A 19,252-nucleotide genomic window follows, 5' to 3' on the forward strand; every position below is an offset into this window, starting at 1 on the left:
GGAAACCAACCTGGGCTGTCCGAACAGAAGAGGAATTTCTCACAGGGCTATCAGGTAGCTCACAGAAGCCCCAGGAACCAGGCTCAGAAACCTGGGGAGAAGCCAAGGGAAACTGGGTGCTTGCACCTCTACCAAGGTCATGGCCCAGGAAAACCAGGTCCTTGGTTGCCAGCCTTGGACCTAAGGAGGTCCAAGCAGCCTGGCTACTCTGCATCAATGACTCCAGCTTCAGAGTCTGGGGCAGGAGCACCCACGCGTGGAGGTCAGCCGGCTCACGTCCTGGCTGCTGGCATCCAGACGTGTTAGCATCTGGCCTCCGAAGCTTCCGTCGCTGGAAGGGCCCGGCCTCCCACCGAGATTCCCACGAAGGCAAATAAACAAAGCCCCAGCCTTCTGATACAAAGAGGCTGGCCACCAAACCCAAACAAAACAAGGAAATCAAAAAAGTTTCTAGGTCCCACAACACAATGCATGTCCTCTCCAGGTAGAAAGTGGGAAGTCCAAGTCTCTCTCCTTCCCCTTCCCACTCACACAACACACGCCACAGAAGTGCCTACTATAAACTTTCCTATATGTCCGTTCAGAAATTTTCCAAGTGACTATAAACACATAGGTATAGATCCCCCAGGTTTAAACACACACACACACACAAATGGCACCATATACATTACAACTTTCCACAAGACATGGTATCGATTTCAAGATGCTCGCCAGTTCAAAATGGTCTCCCCTCTTGCCCCAGATGGCTCGTGGCTTCTGCAGTTCTCTCATAAACATGTCAGAAATGGGTCCCTCCAAGCTGTGGGGCCCAGACAGCCCAGAGGCAGGGCTCACTCCCCACCACCACAGTGGGCCCTGTGACGCGCTTCAGCACAGACAATGTGATACCATGAACGTATCAGTTGGTCCACGTGACACCCTAATCCTAAGGACGGTCAGGAATTCAAATTCCAGGATAATGAACCAGCATGTATGAGCATGGCCATATTCCAGAAGCTTCCTTTGCTTTCATCTCTCAGCAACAACCAAGCAACTTTGTTAAATTAGCAGAATGACTGTGGGAATGAGTTGTCCCATCGACGAATCACTTAGCTTGTCTAATTTGCACAACGGATGTTAAAAAGGGGTACTCCTGGACATGTGTAAGAACGAAAACCAACATAATTTCCTGTCCCAACTTTAATCAGTTCTGCAGCTGGCCATACTCTTCTGACCCTATATTAAACAATACTGAGAGCAAGCAAAGATAACGCAGCTCCTTGCCCCGGGAAATATTTGTTCCTCAACTGTAAGACTGCCAACCCATTAAAATCGTTTATCCAAACGAACAGCTTACTCATCAGATCTTGCTTCCTGGCCCTCCCTTCTAGTCGACCACCAATCAATCCAAAGCTATTAGGTTATAAGTTTTTTGCCCAAATCCTATCAATTTCTTATCTTGTAAAGCTCACCTTACAATCCACCAACCGGGATCCTTCAACCCTATAAATGGGCAAAAAGAGCAAACAGGCTCTCTGATTCACCCCTGCTGAGAACTCCCGGCAAGGAGGTGTTCTCCCCGACTGTGCCAGATCCAATAAACTGAGCTTTGCTTCAGCAGCAGAATTTTGGGGCATCAGCAATGGTTTTCAAGACAAACGGGGAGAACAAGAACTAGTGGTAAAAAATTGTTCACGCGGTTCTGTGCGCTCAGTAAAAACCTTAGTCCTCTACCCTTTAAGCTTGCAGAACAGAGCACATGAACGATTGTTTTGTCTGTCGGCTAATAAGTGTGTGCATGTGTAGCAGAATTGGGCCTGAGGCTCACTTTCGTTGTAATAATGGACTTGGCAGGAAGGATACCTCAGAGCCTGGGCAAGTACCTGTCGCTGACAAACGAGCTGCTAATGAGAGCACACCCGCTTGGCTGAGACCCGTCTGCAAAGCAAGGAATGGCCCAGGCTTTAATTCAGCCCGGAGATGGGCCACCCCAAAGTCCTCCCAGCCCCTGAGGATGCCAGCTTCTTACCCAATGCACAGATTTGGGGAGCAGGTGATCAGAGGAGAGAAAAGAAGTTTCTGTTGCCAGCAGACCAGGCTCACTGTGGGCCCAGATAAGCCCAGCCCAGCCCAGGCTGCTTTAACGATGCCTACGTGCATATTTTGCTGCTATGGGTTATCTGATGACCCCAAACTGAGAGACCAAATCTCCTCTCGAAGATCTTCTGAGAGGATGATGAAAATGATTCATAACGTGCTCGCCTAAACTCAGATCCCATTTTACAGTTTACAGGTTTTGTTAATATTTTACTTATTTATTTGAAAGGGAGAGAGCACAAGCAAGGGGAGCAGCAGACAGAGGGAGAGGGAGAAGCAGGCTCCCCGCTGAGCATGGAGCCCGATGCAGGACTCGATCCCAAGACCCAAGATCATGACCTGAGCTGAAGGCAGATGCTTAACCGAATGAGCCACTCAGAAGCCCCCATTTTACAGTTTCGACACGCATCCCGATCTACAATCCTGAGAGATGGCTACAGCCCCATTGTACAAATGAGGAAACTGATCGGATCATTTCCTTGGCCGCTCAACGATGGAAAGTGACAATCAGGATTAAGACTCAAAGTGGGCCCTCCTGTTGCCTTGTTCAATTCTGCCACTTGCCCTTTTCAATGAAGGATACATTGACCCCTTTAGAACTTGAAAAAGAATCAGGCAGTCACAAATAAAAAAATAATTAATTTAAATTACACACACACATACCTACATTCACACATTGTTGGGCACAGAGAAGTACCTAGCAATTTGCTAATGGAGGAGGTGGAGATGGTACCAGGAAAGGAGCACTGGACTGGGAGTCAACATCCCCAGTTCTTTCTAATAATAGTTCATGTGTTTGTCAACCGTACAAGCTGGTTCACTCCTGAGCCACTGGTCCCTTAGCTATAAAATGGGAACAATGCCTGCCATATTAGCCACATGCTAATGATATAAACTCTCAAACATTATACACGTGCAACAGAGTGTTATTAACTATTCTGAAGACGAAGAACAGCCATCTATTCTTATACCTTAAAAAACCAAGAATGAAATAATCATAGTATTTATACACAGGTAGCTTATGTTAAAAATGTCCATTTAAAGTTAAAATGCCCTCCGGGTAACTAATGAGGATTCTAGAAACATACACAATGAGAGTGAAAGGACTCTTAGAAGACTGCTCTGATGTAAGTTCATCATTTTGTGGATGCAGAACCCAAGAGACTTCCCCAAGGTCACTGATAACTAGGGGTTACGTGTCAGCATTAAAATGCAGATCTCTTGAACTCTCAAACCAAGGCTCATTCCAAACTTTTGACAACCAGGAAATTACTTAGAAGAACCGGAATGCACAAAGCCAGAGCTTCAGAGCTCATCTTATAAATGTAGAAATCCCTAAACTGTCCACAGGTCTTCTGACCCCTCCTGGTCTTCATGCCATCAGAAAGGAAAGGGCCACCATCAGTCTCGCAGCTAACCCACCTACAAGTAATTCTGACTATCAAGTGGGGGTAATTCCCCAATCTCTTGACACTGTCTGGGGATCCATGAGTCTCCCTTCAAGGCACAGTAAGACGGAAAGACCCAGATCCCCAAATGGCTTCACAGAGCAGAACCATCTTTGCCAGCCTAGCCTGTGTGGACAGTTAGGTGAGAGAACGGAATGTCTGCAGATCTTACCAAAACCATTTTTTAGTTTCTTTTTGGGTAATGAAGTTTTACCCTAAATTCCATAATCTTAATGTTAGAAGAGAAACTGATGGATCCTTTTTTAAAAAATACCCAGTCCATTTACCTCTCCTATTCTCTCAGGCTGGGGTGCAGACCCACATGGCCCACAGTTGAGAACAAACCACATATGTGACCCAGAAACATCATCAAGGATGTTTCCTTGATTCTTGATGCTAGCACCTTTATTCTTGATGCTAAAGAATAAAGCGATCTTAACCAACCTTCAGATTATATTCCCCTCATCTCTTCTAAACTGACAAGAAAAATAGCCAAATGACCACTTCATAAGCAACCAAAATTATAGGCAGAAAGTCTGGCTAAGTTTTCACGGCGGAAATTCTTACCCAATGGACCACCAAAGAAAAACATCTTACTAAGACAATTCCATTTTTGTTTTTTTTTTTTAAAGATTTTATTTATTTATTTGACAGACAGAGATCACAATTAGGCAGAGAGGCAGGCAGAGAGAGAGAGAGAGAGAGAGAGGGAAGCAGGCTTCCTGCGGAGCAGGGAGCCCGATGCGGGGCTCGATCCCAGGACCCTGAGATCATGACCCGAGCCGAAGGCAGCAGCCCAAACCACTGAGCCACCCAGGCACCCCAAGACAATTCCATTTTTGAACTGAGGTGATGAACAAGACAAGACATTCTTTGAAATCACTCCCAGCACAGAGTCTATAATATCTAAAAATTTATAAACCATTTCATTAGAATGAAAAAGGAGGTAACTCGAAGAAATAAGAACGTTCTTTAAAGATGAAAAGGGGGGTGTCTTGGTAGCTCAGTGGATTAACCCTCTGCCTTTGGCTCAGGTCATGATCCCAGGCTCTGGGATCAAGTCCCATATCTCTGCTTAGCGGGGAGCCTGCTTCCCCCTCTCTCTCTGCCTGCCTCTCTGCCTACTTGTGATCTCTCTCTCTGTCAAATAAATAAATAAAATCTTTTTTAAAAAATGGGAAATGTTTGTTCTTGATAGAAAACACACAGCCTGAAATGATGCATGTGGGCACACGCACACACAAGTACACACACACACACACACACACACACACACACACACACACTAGCTTGATCCAAGTCATGGTCAAAAATAGCTGTAAATGTTTACACACGATGTTCCAAGATTATTATTTTTGTCCTGGGCACATGGAGTATTTAATCGGTATAACAAAGAGGATCCAGTAAATGAACACTTCCAACTCCGAGTTTCCACAAAAACTTGAATTTGAAGGAATTGGGTCAGGCTGAGCCTTCTTTGTTCACACCAGTATAAAACCGAATGTAATCACTGAAACCATCACAAAAGCAGCAGCACCAATATAAACAGTCCTCAGAAGGAAGTATTCAAGTGTTCTAGATGAAGTGTGCCCCCAACAACGCAAAACGAGGACAGTGTGCCTCTCAGAGGGCCCTGGGAAGAGCACCTGCCCCCTCCCAACGTCCCCCACCCTTACACTCCCTAACCCCCCGAAGTAGAAAGGGGAAGACTACAATGTTGTTGAGGATGGAAACTAGTGAGAGAGATTTAAGACAGAAGTAAAAAAAGAAACGCCAAGGACCTAGGACCTACGTTTCCTAGTGGCTGCCAAATTGGCTTCACAGTCAACAACAGATGTGTATCGGGCACACTGTTTCCGGGGACACTGGGTGAATGAGACGGACAAGACCCATGTCTTCATACAACTATCCACAGTGGGGAGACAGACAGCAAGTAGAAAATGAACAACACATAGGCTAATTACAACCTGTGAAGCCAAAAGTCCGTGCTGGGACGTGTTGAGAGACAGGGACGATGGGCCACTGTCATTAGGTGGCCAGGGAAGGTCTCCTTCAGGAAGTGACTGCTGAGCTGAGACCCAGAAGAAAAGGAGCCAGGCAGGGAAACAGCCAGGGGAAGAAGGTCCCCATTTGGTTAAGACAGCCAGGCTGGGTCCCAGTCAGAAGGTGCCCCTGTGGCTAGAGTATAGGGGAGAAGGGCTGGAACTGACCAGCCAAGCCCCCATCTGCAGAGGCAGAGACCCACAGGGCCCCCTGCTTCTCTGATGGAATGTGACCTCCTACCCCAAATCATTCAATGGCACATTCCCTAAACTCGGGAAGGGGTCCGGGGGAAACCAAAGGAAAGGTGAAGCAGCCATTATGGGGAGGGTTGGGGGAGTCCGAGTCCCCACCCACTTGGTATCACTAGATTAACCCCTCCAGTTCAGAAAAGAAAACTACACTCAGGAAAGTTAAGTGGCTTATACGTTACACAGCTCTTCGGGGGATGAGCTGGGAAGCAGACTAGGAGGGTCTGACAGGTGTGTCCAGTTTCCTTCATAACATCATGATTTTTTTTAATTTTTTAACATAGCAGAGGCATATGGCACAAGTTATAACAGAATATTATGAAGATTCATGTGAACTGAGGATTTTTCATTCAGGTTGTTGACCAAGACTCGAATGATCTGTTGCTATACCCAGAACTCTTTGTCGTTGTATAATTACTATCAACTAATTTATCTTCTTTATAAACTGATGTTAATTAGCATTTCAAAACAATCTCTACTTGATTCTATATACTTCTTGATTCTAAATACATAATTCATAACAATCGAAATACAGAAGCCCATGTGTCCGACAGGTTTATAACTGACGGTAACACAAAAATAGGGCAGAATGCCTTTCAGGCAGGCGAGTGGACTCCTTATACACGGAAACATAATATTTACTGATATGGACGTGATGAATGTAATGTTTAAACAGTAAAAGCAGCGCCACAACATGGTACGTACAAACTGGTTGTAGCTTTGATAGAGTTGTACCTATGCTTATCAACAAAGCTGAGAAATAAATCCAAAGGCATAACAATAAAGATACATCTCTACTAAGGTCATTTTCATTTACAGCTGTTTGAGCTCACCTAACGAATCTGTGAGGTACCATTCCAAAAGAAAACATTAGAGAAACAAATGTCTTAAAAGGTCCACCTTCTAAATACCCACCCAGAACACATGCTTTGATTCTTCTCACCACTGGGAACCTTAAAAGGACAAAGAACATTAGGGATTTTCTGATTTTAATTTAAATACTTGAGGTTTGTATTACTGAGCATTTTAATATTGACCCAATGGAAAAATCAGGACAAAAATGACTCCTATAGCCAAATATTAGTATAAACACTGGACCCCATCCAACATTTTTCTAGAGAGTTGTTGCAAAAGAGACCTCAGCCACGCATAACACATGCCATAAAACTCATCCAGAGCCTCATTTTCTCCTACCCTGCCATCTCATAGATTAAAATGCTGCACCAATAATTTACTCCAGCCAGAAATATTAAATGATGGACTTCTAAAATGTTACCTAACTTGTCTTGTGGGCCTGAAAACTCTAGTTTTTCAAGACCATCACCACAGTACCAGGATGCATTACTCTGACTGTGTTCTACAGTGGACTTCTCCCTGCTTTTAAGAATTTAGTTAGTTTTGAGGCACCTGGGTGGCTCAGTGGGTTAAAAGCCTCTGCCTTTGGCTCAGGTTGTGATCCCAGGGTCCTGGGATCGAGCCCCGCATCGGGCTTTCTGCTCAGCAGGGAGCCTGCTTCCCTCTCTCTCTCTGCCTGCCTCTCTGCCTACTTGTGATCGCTGTCTGTCAAATAAATAAAATCTTTAAAAAAAAAAAAAAATTTAGCTAGTTTTGTATTTATTACCCACCACCCAGCAAACAGTGGTCTGTTTAAGATGAACTGTTAAGCATATACACAAAACGGTTCTAGAAAATTATTTAACCCTATTCAAAATGGATGGGAGAAAAATCAGAAGAGATATTACATATATGTTATATAGATGTTATATAGAATTCATTATATGTATTTCAAATTGCAATTGTCAGACCTACTTCATCTTTGAAAGTTGACAATTCCATTGGCAATTGTCTATTTTTTATAGTATTCTCTGAATCCAAAGGACATAACAAACAAAAACAAAAACAAATTAAAAAAATGAATATTGGGAATGTGCTAAATGTACTAAATGCCACTGAATTGGCATTGAACTTTAAAATGGGTTAACTTTATAGTATGTTAAAAATATATCAATATCAAAAAAACCAATGACTAAAATTGGCATTGAACTTTAAAATGGGTTAACTTTATAGTATGTTAAAAATATATCAATATCAAAAAAATCAATGACTAAAAAAAAGATAAAGTTACCAATACAGGTCTTTATTACCAAGAAAACATGGTAGATCTGTGATAAAGAGAGTCTAAGTCATGAAACTCTGAGGCTGTCCAATCAAAGCATGATGACAAGAAAAAATTATGTATTCCTGATTTAATAACAGATTTACTTCAAAAGACTATTCAGAGAAAAAGAACATGGGAGCACAGGAATGGGCAGGGGTCCAGCTAAACAAGGCTGGCTGAGTCAGGAGTTGCTGAAGCCGGTGATCAGTGTAGCAAGTTCACTTAATTATTCCCTCTGCTTTTGTGAATGTTTAAAAATGTCCATAGCAGGGGCACCTGGGTGGCTCCGTGGGTTAAAGCCTCTGCCTTTGGCTCAGGTCATGATCCCAGGGTCCTGGGATGGAGCCCCGCATCGGGCTCTCTGCTCAGTGGGGAGCCTGCTTCCCACCCCCTCTCTCTGCCTGCCTCTCTGCCTACTTGTGATCTCTCTCTCTCTGTCAAATAAATAAATAAATCTTTTTTTAAAAATGTCCATAGCAAACTGATTTTTAAAATTATATCTTTAGGGACACCTGGGTGGCTCAGTTGGTTAAGCAGCTGCCTTCGGCTCAGGTCATGATCCCAGCATCCTGGGATCAAGTCCCACTACGGGCTCCTTGCTCGGCGGGGAGCCTGCTTCTCCCTCTGCCTCTGCCTGCCATTCTGTCTGACTGTGCTAACTCTCTCTCCCTTTCTCTCTCTCTGATAAATAAATAAAATATTTTAATAAATAAATAAATAAAAATAAAATTACATCTTTACAAGAGATCTAAGCCTGGAACTAGAAACACATTGGGTATATAAGAAGCTTAAGAAGAATCAGAAAACTGACAGAACTATGAACTCACTTTACGGTTACGAGAAGGTCTGACTTCTAATGCTATCCCTTGTGAGCTTCTTTTTTCAATGAACAAGAAAGCTTTGGTATTTCTTCAGTGGTTGATTCCAACAGACTTCTCACATAGCACATTTTACAAAGGATAACAATTTATGAGATCAGTACATACCAGGAGTATCATAGGCCGTTTCCAAGTTGTTAATCCTATGATTCCAGAGAGTATCACCTAGAAGGATAAACAGTATCATAAATCTAGAAAAGGGACCAATTCCAATAAACTAATCCTAGTCTCTAAAATTTTTTTTCAAAAAACCCTGAAATTTCAAAGCCTTCTAATTCTAACATTTAATGTTCCTACTGCTTACATGAGCCCTGATAGACCACTTTGGACTCGCCTTCCCTCCCAGGCCCCCAGAGCTTTTTTATTGACTCTGCATGGTTTTTCTCAAGGTCAATTAAGAACACACAAAGACGGGTGCCTGGGTGGTTCAGTCGGTTGAGCGTCTGCCTTGGGCTGGGGTCATGATCTTGGGGTCCTGGGCTCGAGCCCCACTTTGGGTCCCTGCTCAGCAGGGAGTCTGCTTGCCCCTCTGTACCTCTCCCTGCTCGTGCTCTCTCTCAAATAAATAAATAAAATCTTAAAAAAAAAAAAAAAGCACACAGAGAAAACAGTCTATCCTTCCAGTTAGTGAAGGGATCAGTTTTGTTGATCCAAGCTCCCTGCCCCAGAGCACCGAACCTGTTGCCTTGTCAACCTCGTATGACACATGCATGGCTGCAACCCTCCCTTCGTTAGGTGAGTCCCCATCCTCTGTGGGACAAGTGAACTCCCTGAAGTGGCACACAAGGTCTCTCAGGATCTTCCTCTGCCCGCTTCTCAAGTCTGGTTTCTATGCACCCCGCCCCTCCCCTGCCCCCTCTACCTCCCAGCACACCTGTCCCCCACCAGGCTGGCCAGGCTTTAGCCACCACAGGGCTCTATGCTTCTCTTGCTTCTCCCAGCTCCCCTCACGGCTGCCTGAGATCTACATGCATCTTGCAAGATCCTGACTAGCAGTCACCTCCTCTGAGAAGCCTTCATGGATCCCACCACCCCACACTCCCGGCACACTCCGGGAAGCCCTCCACACAATGTTCCCCCCCAAATGCTCTCTGTCCTAATAACCTGAGAGGTGCCTCTCTGCCTCGCCCGTCAACTGTCAACTCCTACCTTGTCTGGCAACCGATGACTGTTCCTGAGCCTTTATTCCACAATGAGGGGAGGGCTTACAGCGGGAAAAGTCTCACATTGCAAAATGACACTTTGATAAACAACAATCTAAAATCCTTGGTAAAGAAGAATCGACATTTGGCCAAAACGTAAACTGGAAATCACCACTGGCCCTCTGGATTACCCAGTTCACTAAGCCCAGCGGGAAAAACAAAGTGATTCTTCAGCTCAGGGACCTGGTCCTGTCCCTGGAGCACATTTTCCCTCGGGGAACAGTGTGCACGCCTCTGCTTAGTGCTGTTAGGAGGGCTTTCCTTTATGTACTTCTTACCAAAATCCCTCATATGTACAGTTCACGATTACTGTTTATCAGTACACATCAACAGGGATTTTAGTGTTACTTTAGATTCCAAGCTCACAGGCCTGCTACCCTGCCCTCCCTTCTGCATTCACTGGCTGAGAGTCCACACTGCCACAGTGTCAAACCAGCAGAGGACACGTCTACCCCCTTATATCAAGGGCCAGAAACCACTTATGGGCAGACAGGCAACCGATCCTTGCATCCCGGGGATGTTTAAACATACTCTCAGCTGCCTGCCCACCAGGAGCTAGATCTTTGCAAACCTCTCACATTCAGTAGCTCCTTCTGCACGCTGAACAGGAGCTGCTCGGAGACATGCAGGGCTCAGGTCTGCCTGTGGCCGCAGCTCCGTTACAGACTGGAACGTGACATCCGGGAGACCTTGGGGTCCAGGTTCCCCACCTGGCTTCTGAATAAGTATGCACCCTAGGCCAAGTCAGCTCACTTTTCTGGTCCTCACTCTTGTTTTGTTAGAGATGTGGTGAAGCGGAGGAAACCCTCTCCCTGTCTCTTCTAACTCAAAAGTTTCTCCTGCTGTGACTGTAGCAATTCCTCCAGATTCCCCACAATCCAGTGCTGGCTCCCCCTGCAGGCACGGACACTCGAGGGGGTGTGTGTGTGTGTGTGTGTGCGCGCGCACGCTCGCTCCCTGCCTGCCCGCCCTGCGGCTTACTGGACTCAGCTGAGGAAATGCAATTATTTTTGTAAAAACATAACTGAAACAGTTGACTGCCCTTGAGGGAAACACAAACTGCCCACTTCACTAAAGTATAAATATGATGTGAATGACCAGTTAGGGTTTGCTATCTAAACCACCTGCCTCTCTTAATGCAGAGCCCTGTGGTTCAGCCTTTGGAACATATTTTTTTTTTTCCATTAAATCAACATTATCTTAAAAATGAGGTGCCCAGCCCGGCCCATAAATTCCCATTAAAAAAGTAGTGAGAGACCTCAGCTCTACTCTCCACCTCCCCCATCAGCCACACGATCGCCCCCCTCACCCACATGAACAATTTGGTGTGTTTATCTATTTTACACATGTATAGATTTTTCTTTAAATTCTTATTACTAGACAAACGTGTATGTGTACATAGACACATGCACAGAGGTGAACTTTTATAAAAAATGGGTCATAGAAGATACTTTTCCTCCTCTTCTTTTTCATTCTCAATAAATATCTCAAGGGAATGTTTTCATGTCCACTGGAATAGCTCTCATTCATTTCTGTTTAATGGCTACATGACATTCCTTTGTACGGTTTGCCCAATGCATTCAATCATTTTCATGCTCATTGATAAGCATTCTATTTCCAGTTTTTTGCCCTCACAATGAATGCTAAGGTAACCATCCATGGCCAAATAATGCTTAAAAACAAGTGCTTTTTATTTCTGTTGGATAAAATCCCAGTAATAGGGTTGCTAAGGTGAGAGGGGTAATATATATATATTCATTTATCTAGTAGATCATGACAGATACAATAGTCATTTAAAATCAAGGGTCTCTGGGACACCTGGGTGGCTCAGTCAGTTAAGTGGCTGTCTTAGGCTCAGGTCATGGCACCAGGGTCCTGGCGTTGAGTCCTGCATCTGGCTCCCTGTTCAGTGGGGAGTCTGCTTCTCCCTCTGCCTGCTGTTCCCCCTGCTTGTTCTCTTGCTCTCTCTCTCTCTCTCTAGCAAATAAATAAAGTCTTAAAAAATAATAATAAAATAAAATCAAGGGTCTCTGGGGTAAAGGGACTAAGCTATCTTTATTATTTTTTGAGAGGGGGCTTTGCATATATGAACAATAAACTAAACTTAAAACATAATTTTAAAAATATGTACAAGATGTATTTGACAAATACTAAATATCAATAATCTCAAAATACATATGAACTTAAAGAAACTTGAGACCCAGTAGGAAGAAATACAAACCTTATTAAGCAGAATTAAATGAAGACCCAAATCAACATATACCATGTTCATGGATTGTAAGGCAAACTATTTAAAGGTAATAAATACATTTCCATTGAATTGTTTTACAGATTCAGCACACACTCACATTAAATCCCAATGGGACTTCTGTAAACCACCCTTCTTTACAGGGATATAAGGAATTACATTCCTGTTGCAAGTGGGACTTGTAGTTACAGCCACCTCCATCCTAAACCTGGCAACAAAGGCATGTATCTACTTCTACTCAACTTCTCCCATTCTCCAAGCCCAATTAAACCCTATGACATTTATGGGACCCTGCGAGAGGTGAGGCAGAGACTGATCAGTTAGAATCCGCTGGAATGTGGAAGAGAAGTTGGGGATGACTTTTTAAGAGCTTAAGACTTAGGAAATGATGCTCCCATTTCATCTGGGGCTGGGGGAATTCATAAATGGCAAGAAGGTCCCTTAATGCTGGCCCTCCACAGTACCCATTATACCACAACGGTGTTACTTGTTTGGTTGTGTTTTACACTCACTGGTAATCCCATGAGGGCTTGGATCTGTGAGTATTCAAGGCTCCCAGAGTCACTCAGTTAGTTATGGCCAGAGTCAACAAATGAATGAATGGACGGTGAATAAATGAATGAAGATCAGAAATGGGGGGGTAAACCTGCTCGAAGATGACTATTTCAGCCTAAATACATTTTCCACTCTTGTGCTTCCTAAAAGAGTTTACCAATAGCAAAAAGCAACCTCATCAGCATTCTTTCCACCCAGTACTAGATGAAACTTGCCCTGAATGAACAGGCAAGCACCTATTTTCTAATGCTGAATTATCTCTATGTTATTATAATGAGATTTATTATAATTTTGGTTTCACTCACTTGTAACCCATTCCTCACAGCTTATAGGAAAAAGCAGAGGCCTTTCTTTTTTCAAAGATATTGCAAAGAAGGATTCCAAGATACTTGACACGAGAATCGTTGTTACCCACCATATGTGGTTAATGTGCCTTAATTTCCCAACTGAAAAATCAAATCATTAAGAACAAAAGCTTATTATTTTAGTGCCCTATTTTTCCTTTGCTATCCATGAACATGCCTTAGGGCAAAAATGTTCTGGACTGTTTGCCAAAAGTTGCTATATCTGAACATAGAGATAAAAAGACCCAAGCTGTAAATGTACCATGTCCACCTTATGAATTAAGCACACAATAGTCAAACCTCTTCACAATCAATCTTACTTACAGCTTTTACACTGGCAATTGAAAAAAATGTGTGTGTGCAATTGTATGTATTGGTGTGTATCATGCTTCCCTATCTGTCCAGCATGATTCATTAAAAAGACTGAGAAAGTGGCCACCTGGGTATTTCTAATGTATACATGATGGTTACTAGAATGTCCCAGAGAAAACTGGCCTTTTCACTTTACTTGGATTACATATTGCCTTGATATTTAAAAAACACTGATAGAGGTTCAGCTACATGCCAGGCCTGGTACTAGAGCCCAGCAGCAAGTGTTTCTATATGTTGTCTAATTACACCCTCACAAAGTCAGTTCTGAGGCAAGAATCAACACACCCATTTTACAGACAGATAAATGAAGCTGAGAGGCTCAAAGACTTATTCAAGAATTTATCAATGTCACTCTGCTGCCACGCAAAACAAAGGATCAAAAAACATCCAAAAATCATCACTAAAGTTATATTTTAAATGGCCCATAAATATTGAGGTAGCATTTGGTGATTATGATAGAAAAAAAATGTATTTACTGTTGTTCAACTGGTAAAGACTTCAGAATTTTTTAGTTAGTTTCTCCTTTGAACCATTCATTCTTTTTTTATATTTCATCACTGCAATTTTTTTAAAAAGTCTTACCAAGTCTTATTGGTGAGTCTTGGCTCACCAATGTCTGTCTCTTTATAAGGAACCAGAATCTTGACAAAGAATTACAGACTCAAATGGGGTGAGGGACAGGGACCATGAGTTTAGGTCAGTGACTCAAACAGAGATGTATGCAGATAATATTAAGGATGTCAAGGCTCCCAGAAAAGAGCAAAATTTAATAATAACCAATTCTCTACCACTCGCCTAAAATATCTCCCAAGGACATGTCATCAGAGTAAGGAATTTTGGTTTTTGAAGGAGAAGACACAAACCAATGCAATCCTCTACTTTTTCAATAATCCAGTGTAGTGTGGTAGTAACTAAATGTGTTCCCAAATAAAAAATCAGGACACCACGACCTGAACATGGTCTTGGAGATTCTTCTCCTGCCACCTACCTGGGGTCCAACATTGGGATGCATTTAAAAGTGGTAACCTCTTAGTTCCATGCCCGTCAGGAATAATAGTAGACTACGTCATTACCCACTACCAGGAAGAAAATAAATGATCACAGAATGCTCAAAAACAATGAGTATGTTTAAAAACACTCTCTTCAAACTACCGATGGTGTGAATGTAAAGTATGGAAAAAGACTCTTAATAGGACTTGACAATTCTGAAAGATTTGCCAATTTAATCTTGAGAGCAGAGGAAGGCACGTCATGGTCATTCAGAGTTTGGAAATGAAGATATCCTTCCACTGTGTTCCATCGTGGGACAAAGTAACCTTAGACAAGCTGGCTCTACCACTCGACTACCTAGTTTCATATGCCAGCAACACTTCCAAGGGAGACATAAAACATCCCGTGTCCATACGGTGGAATCTCATGAGGCAATGAAGGAACAACGTGGGCCGTAAGCACGTGCCATAGCCTGAATGGACCTTGCAAATTATGCTAAGTGAAAGGAGCCAGTCACAAAGGACCACATACTGGATGATTCTGTCCATATGAAACGTCCAGAATAAACCAGAAAGTAAAATAATCAGTAGTTGCCTAGGGCTAAAGGGATCAAGGGGGAAGTGAGGGGTGGGGGTGACTGCTAATGGGTACGGGGGTTTTTGGGGGGATGATGACAATTTTCTAGAATTGGTTATGGCGATGTTTGCCCATCTCCATGAATTCACCAAAAATCATTGAATTGCATGCCTTAAGTAGGTGAATTGTATGGAATGTGAATTATATCTCAATAAAGCTGATATATATATATTTTAAATCCTGCTGTCCTCAAGTCATAATTTTTAAGCTTTTTTCATAAAAACCTCAATTTAGCTATCTTTATATTAGTACATTACAATGTGTTCTTGAGCCCTTTCTTTGTCTATTAAGCTGCTTTCTTTTAGAAATCCAAACTGAAATATTTCAGGGCTGAAATTATGATACCAGGGAGTTGCCTTTAAATAATCTAGTACCCCCCCCCAAAAATAATAATCATCTAGGACCAGGGACGCCTGGATGGCTCAGTGGGTTTAGTTGCTGCCTTCGGCTCAGGTCATGATCTCAGGGTCCTGGGATCAAGCCCCGCATCGGGCTCTCTGCTCAGCAGGGAGCCTGCTTCCTCCTCTCTCTCTGCCTGCCTCTCTGCCTGCTTGTGCTCTCTCTCCCTCTGACAAATAAATAAATAAAATCTTTCAAAAATAATAATAATCCAGTAGGGGAGTGGGTGTGGGTGACCAGCGGTCATGGGTTGATTAACTACTGAAACTGGATGATGGGTAAATAGGGGTTCATTATACTATTCTTTCTACATATGGTGAGATTTAAAATTTTCATAAGAAGAGTTGGGGTGGGGGTTGCTCTTAAGACCTGCCTGGTCACTTCAATGCAGTCTCCTTATTCTGTTTATATTTTCTTTCTGTTTAGATTTTCTTTTCAAAATGACACCCATATTGAACTATTTACAGATGAAATGGTATAATATCTGATATTTGCTTCAAAATAATGTGGGAAGTTAATGCAACAAATGGCCTAGGGAGCATCATGGAGCTCATTCCTACCCCCCTTAAAACACTCATCCTTCCGATACTATCAGAACACACAGAGCCAGCAGCAAAGCCGGCCAGAGGCAGAGATTAAACAGTTGTTGGAGCCCGGTAAGAGGCATAGGAGGGTTCACTGAACAATGTTTGAGTAAATTTAATATTTCCCATAATGCAGGGGTGCCTGAGTGGCTCAGTTGTTAAGCACCTGCCATCGGCTCAGGTCATGATCCCAGGGTCATGGTGTTGAGCTTCACATTGGGCTCCCTGCTCAGCAGGAAGCCTGCTTCTCCTTCTCTCACTCCCCCTGCTTGTGTTCCCTTTCTATCTCTGTCAAATAAATAAACAAAATCTTAAAAAAAAAAAAATTCCCATAATGCAGAGTTAAAAACTAACACACAAACCTAAAGTCTTTCTCGTGTATATAAATTCAAAAGTTACATGTTACTGGTGACATTTTTTCCCTAAAACGCCATGGTCATGGTGCCTAATGCCATCCTCAAATTCTACCCAGTCTTTCTGGACATGCAGTTTCTGCTGGTTTTACAGTCATTTTGTAAATTCTGTGGTCAACCTCAGAAACAGGTCACCAAAAAAGCAGCATAATGAACAACTGCAGCTTTGCATGTAGAGCTGAGGGGTGGGGTGTGGAAAACAAGCTGACAGAAAAGAAAGTTCCAAGTCACTGATCTTTCCCTGCTCTGTTTTGCTGGGTCCTAGATAACAAGGACACGCCCAGCCAGCAGGTCCAGGAAGAGCCGTTTTTATTTTGTTTATTAGCTATATGTACTTCATCAAATCCAACTGTGGCTTGACTGACATCGAAGGGCATTCACCTCTGAAGTAATTTACAGTAGTACATTGATTTGGGGGTTTGATTTCAGAAGAGAGAAAAAAAAAATAGGTTTAAATCCTCCTAAACTAGCTATCTTTGAGAGGACAAGAGATTACGGTTTTTATAAAGGGAAAAATCCCTACAAATGTATGCAAGATTCACTTCTGGTCCGTGGCATTTAGAGAAACGAAATGCATCCACCATTTGGCTGAATTTAGTCTGACAAGTGGACTAGGGAGCATAATGAATCTAATCCCGACCCTGTTGTTTTAAAGAAGACGCCAGGAGGCCATGGGGAGAGCCCAGTGGCGGGGCCAAGAGGGAGGGATTCCTCGAGCACGATGAACAGACCGTGAACTCCACAGCAAGGGCCCATCCAGTGTCCAAGCATTTCGAAAGGAGAGCAGACTGGCATCCATTTAGGTATAAAATGTCAGGCCGGGCTCACAGCACTTAATGTTCTTGATGTTCTTATTCAAACAACTACTTTGGGTGCAATTAGTTCTCCCTATCGTCTTAGAATTTGCTCTTGAATCTGGGTATGCGTGGACCCACAAAAGGACCATTTTATGTTTATTCGGCACATACATTCATTACGGATCTTCTTCAAGCTTTCAGATTTAGTTACTTCATAAAAAGTTCCTTTACTTTCAAACACCCATCTTCCACAATCATCCCACAAAGACCGATTTCCAAGTCTCTCAATCCCCAGCAAACCTCAAGAGGTTGGATGCCTTAGGTGCTAGGACATTTTAGGAGTGAAGGGGGAGGAGCCACCTGGAGTCCACGGACACTGAAGGCAGCAGCCTTCCCCAGAGGCTGGGCCCCTTTTGCCCCAGAGCAAACCACCCCCCCCAGAGGAAGCAGGGCCCGGTTGTGTTGGGTGGGTAGGTGGGTAGACATCTCCAGGGAGCTGCCCCCTGCCCTGGAGTCTTTGGGGAGCTCACACATAAGTACACTTGGAGTTCTTGAGAATTAAATTCTGCACAGCAGTCCGCCTGGCTCCAATAATCCAGTGGCTGTTTAGGGCCCTCCTTTAATGACCAGGTACTGGCGTGGTGTGCACACACCCTGTCATTACCTCCTGAACTTGTCCCCAGCTAGAGTGGAGCCATCCCACGCCACACATTTCACATTTCTGTGTGCCTTGAAGTGGAATAAAATAAATGGCATGGCCCAGTCAGGCTGTCACTTCAGTCATCCCACAAATGCACCTGCTAATGTGCCGGGCACTGTGGATACCTCCGTGGATACCTCCGTAGACAAAACAGATCAAATGCCCGTCCTCCCCCCGCAGGTGTTTCCGGAGAAGTGAATACTCAACGGCCCGAAGCTGAATCATTTTTCTCCTACTTTCCTACCACCCACCCCCATTCTTGCAGCCTCCCAGAGCGGGAAATCTATTTGAGCCTCCTAACTTGAGAGGAACAACAAAATCCTTCAGCCTGCAAAGAGCAGACACGGTCCAGGTGCAACCCATTTCACGCCTGAAGTACTCTCTCTCTGAGCCTTTTTTTCCCCCGCACCAGCCTCAATGTCTCCAAAAACTTCAACTGGCTTAAGGGGCTGTGCTCCCCAACTTCAGCCCTGGGCGGGGGCTGCAATGCCGGGGCGGTGGAGGCGACCCCCAGAGGCCCCCTGTCCCGCGAAGGGCCCGGTCCCGGCGAGCGGGAGGCGCGCGCGGCACTCACCGAGGAGCCGGCCCAGAACGGACACGAGTTCTTCACCTGAGGGGAGCTGCTCAGCGACAGCGCCCCGAAGCTCAGCGCCACCATGCAGCAGCCCAGGATCAGCTGCAGCAGCCCGAGCGACAGCAGCGGGCGAGCGGGCAGCAGCGCCGAGCCCGGGGCGGCGGCGGCGGCGGCGGCGGCGGCCCGGCGGGAGGAGAGCGCGGGCGGCCCGGCCAGCACCCCGGCGGCGGCGGCGGTGGCGGCGCAGCGAGGCCGCACGGGGGGCGGCAGGGCGGCCCGGGGCCAGCGCGGCCGCAGCGGGGGCAGCGGCGGCTCCTGGGCGGCGGCGGCGGCGGCGGTGGCGGCGGCGCCCGGGCCCCCGGCCTGCGGCCCGCCCGAGAGCCCGGCCACAGGGCAGCAGGAGCCCGGGAGCACCACGGGCAAGGACATGGACGGGCGGGGAAGGGAGCGGCCGGCGGCGGCGGGAGGGGACGCGGAGCCGAGCCGCGGGCGCCGCGCACTGGGCACCGCGGGCGGACCCCGAGGCCGAGGGGGAGGGAAGGAAACGAGCGCGGCCCAACCACTTGCTGCCGCCGCCGCCGCCGCCG

General features: G+C 44.9%; 1 protein-coding gene across 2 annotated transcripts in view; it reads right to left on the minus strand.

Moving 5' to 3' along the window:
• Nucleotides 1-19,206, minus strand: part of FAM189A2 (family with sequence similarity 189 member A2) — a 63,212-nt gene extending 44,006 nt beyond the window's left edge. The window contains exons 1-2 of one of the 2 annotated variants that reach the window (XM_032308668.1): nucleotides 18,666-19,206; nucleotides 8,960-9,016 (exon numbers count right to left, since the gene is read on the minus strand). In XM_032308668.1, coding sequence (XP_032164559.1) covers nucleotides 8,960-9,016; nucleotides 18,666-19,094 — 486 coding nt within the window. In that variant the 5' untranslated portion in view covers nucleotides 19,095-19,206. The remainder of the gene's footprint in view (nucleotides 1-8,959; nucleotides 9,017-18,665) is intronic. The other variant, XM_032308669.1, reaches the window with a different exon arrangement.
• Nucleotides 19,207-19,252: the final 46 nt, after the last annotated feature.

This window comes from Mustela erminea, chromosome 12 (genome assembly GCF_009829155.1).
Source record: "Mustela erminea isolate mMusErm1 chromosome 12, mMusErm1.Pri, whole genome shotgun sequence".
NCBI classification, from domain to species: Eukaryota; Metazoa; Chordata; class Mammalia; order Carnivora; family Mustelidae; genus Mustela; species Mustela erminea.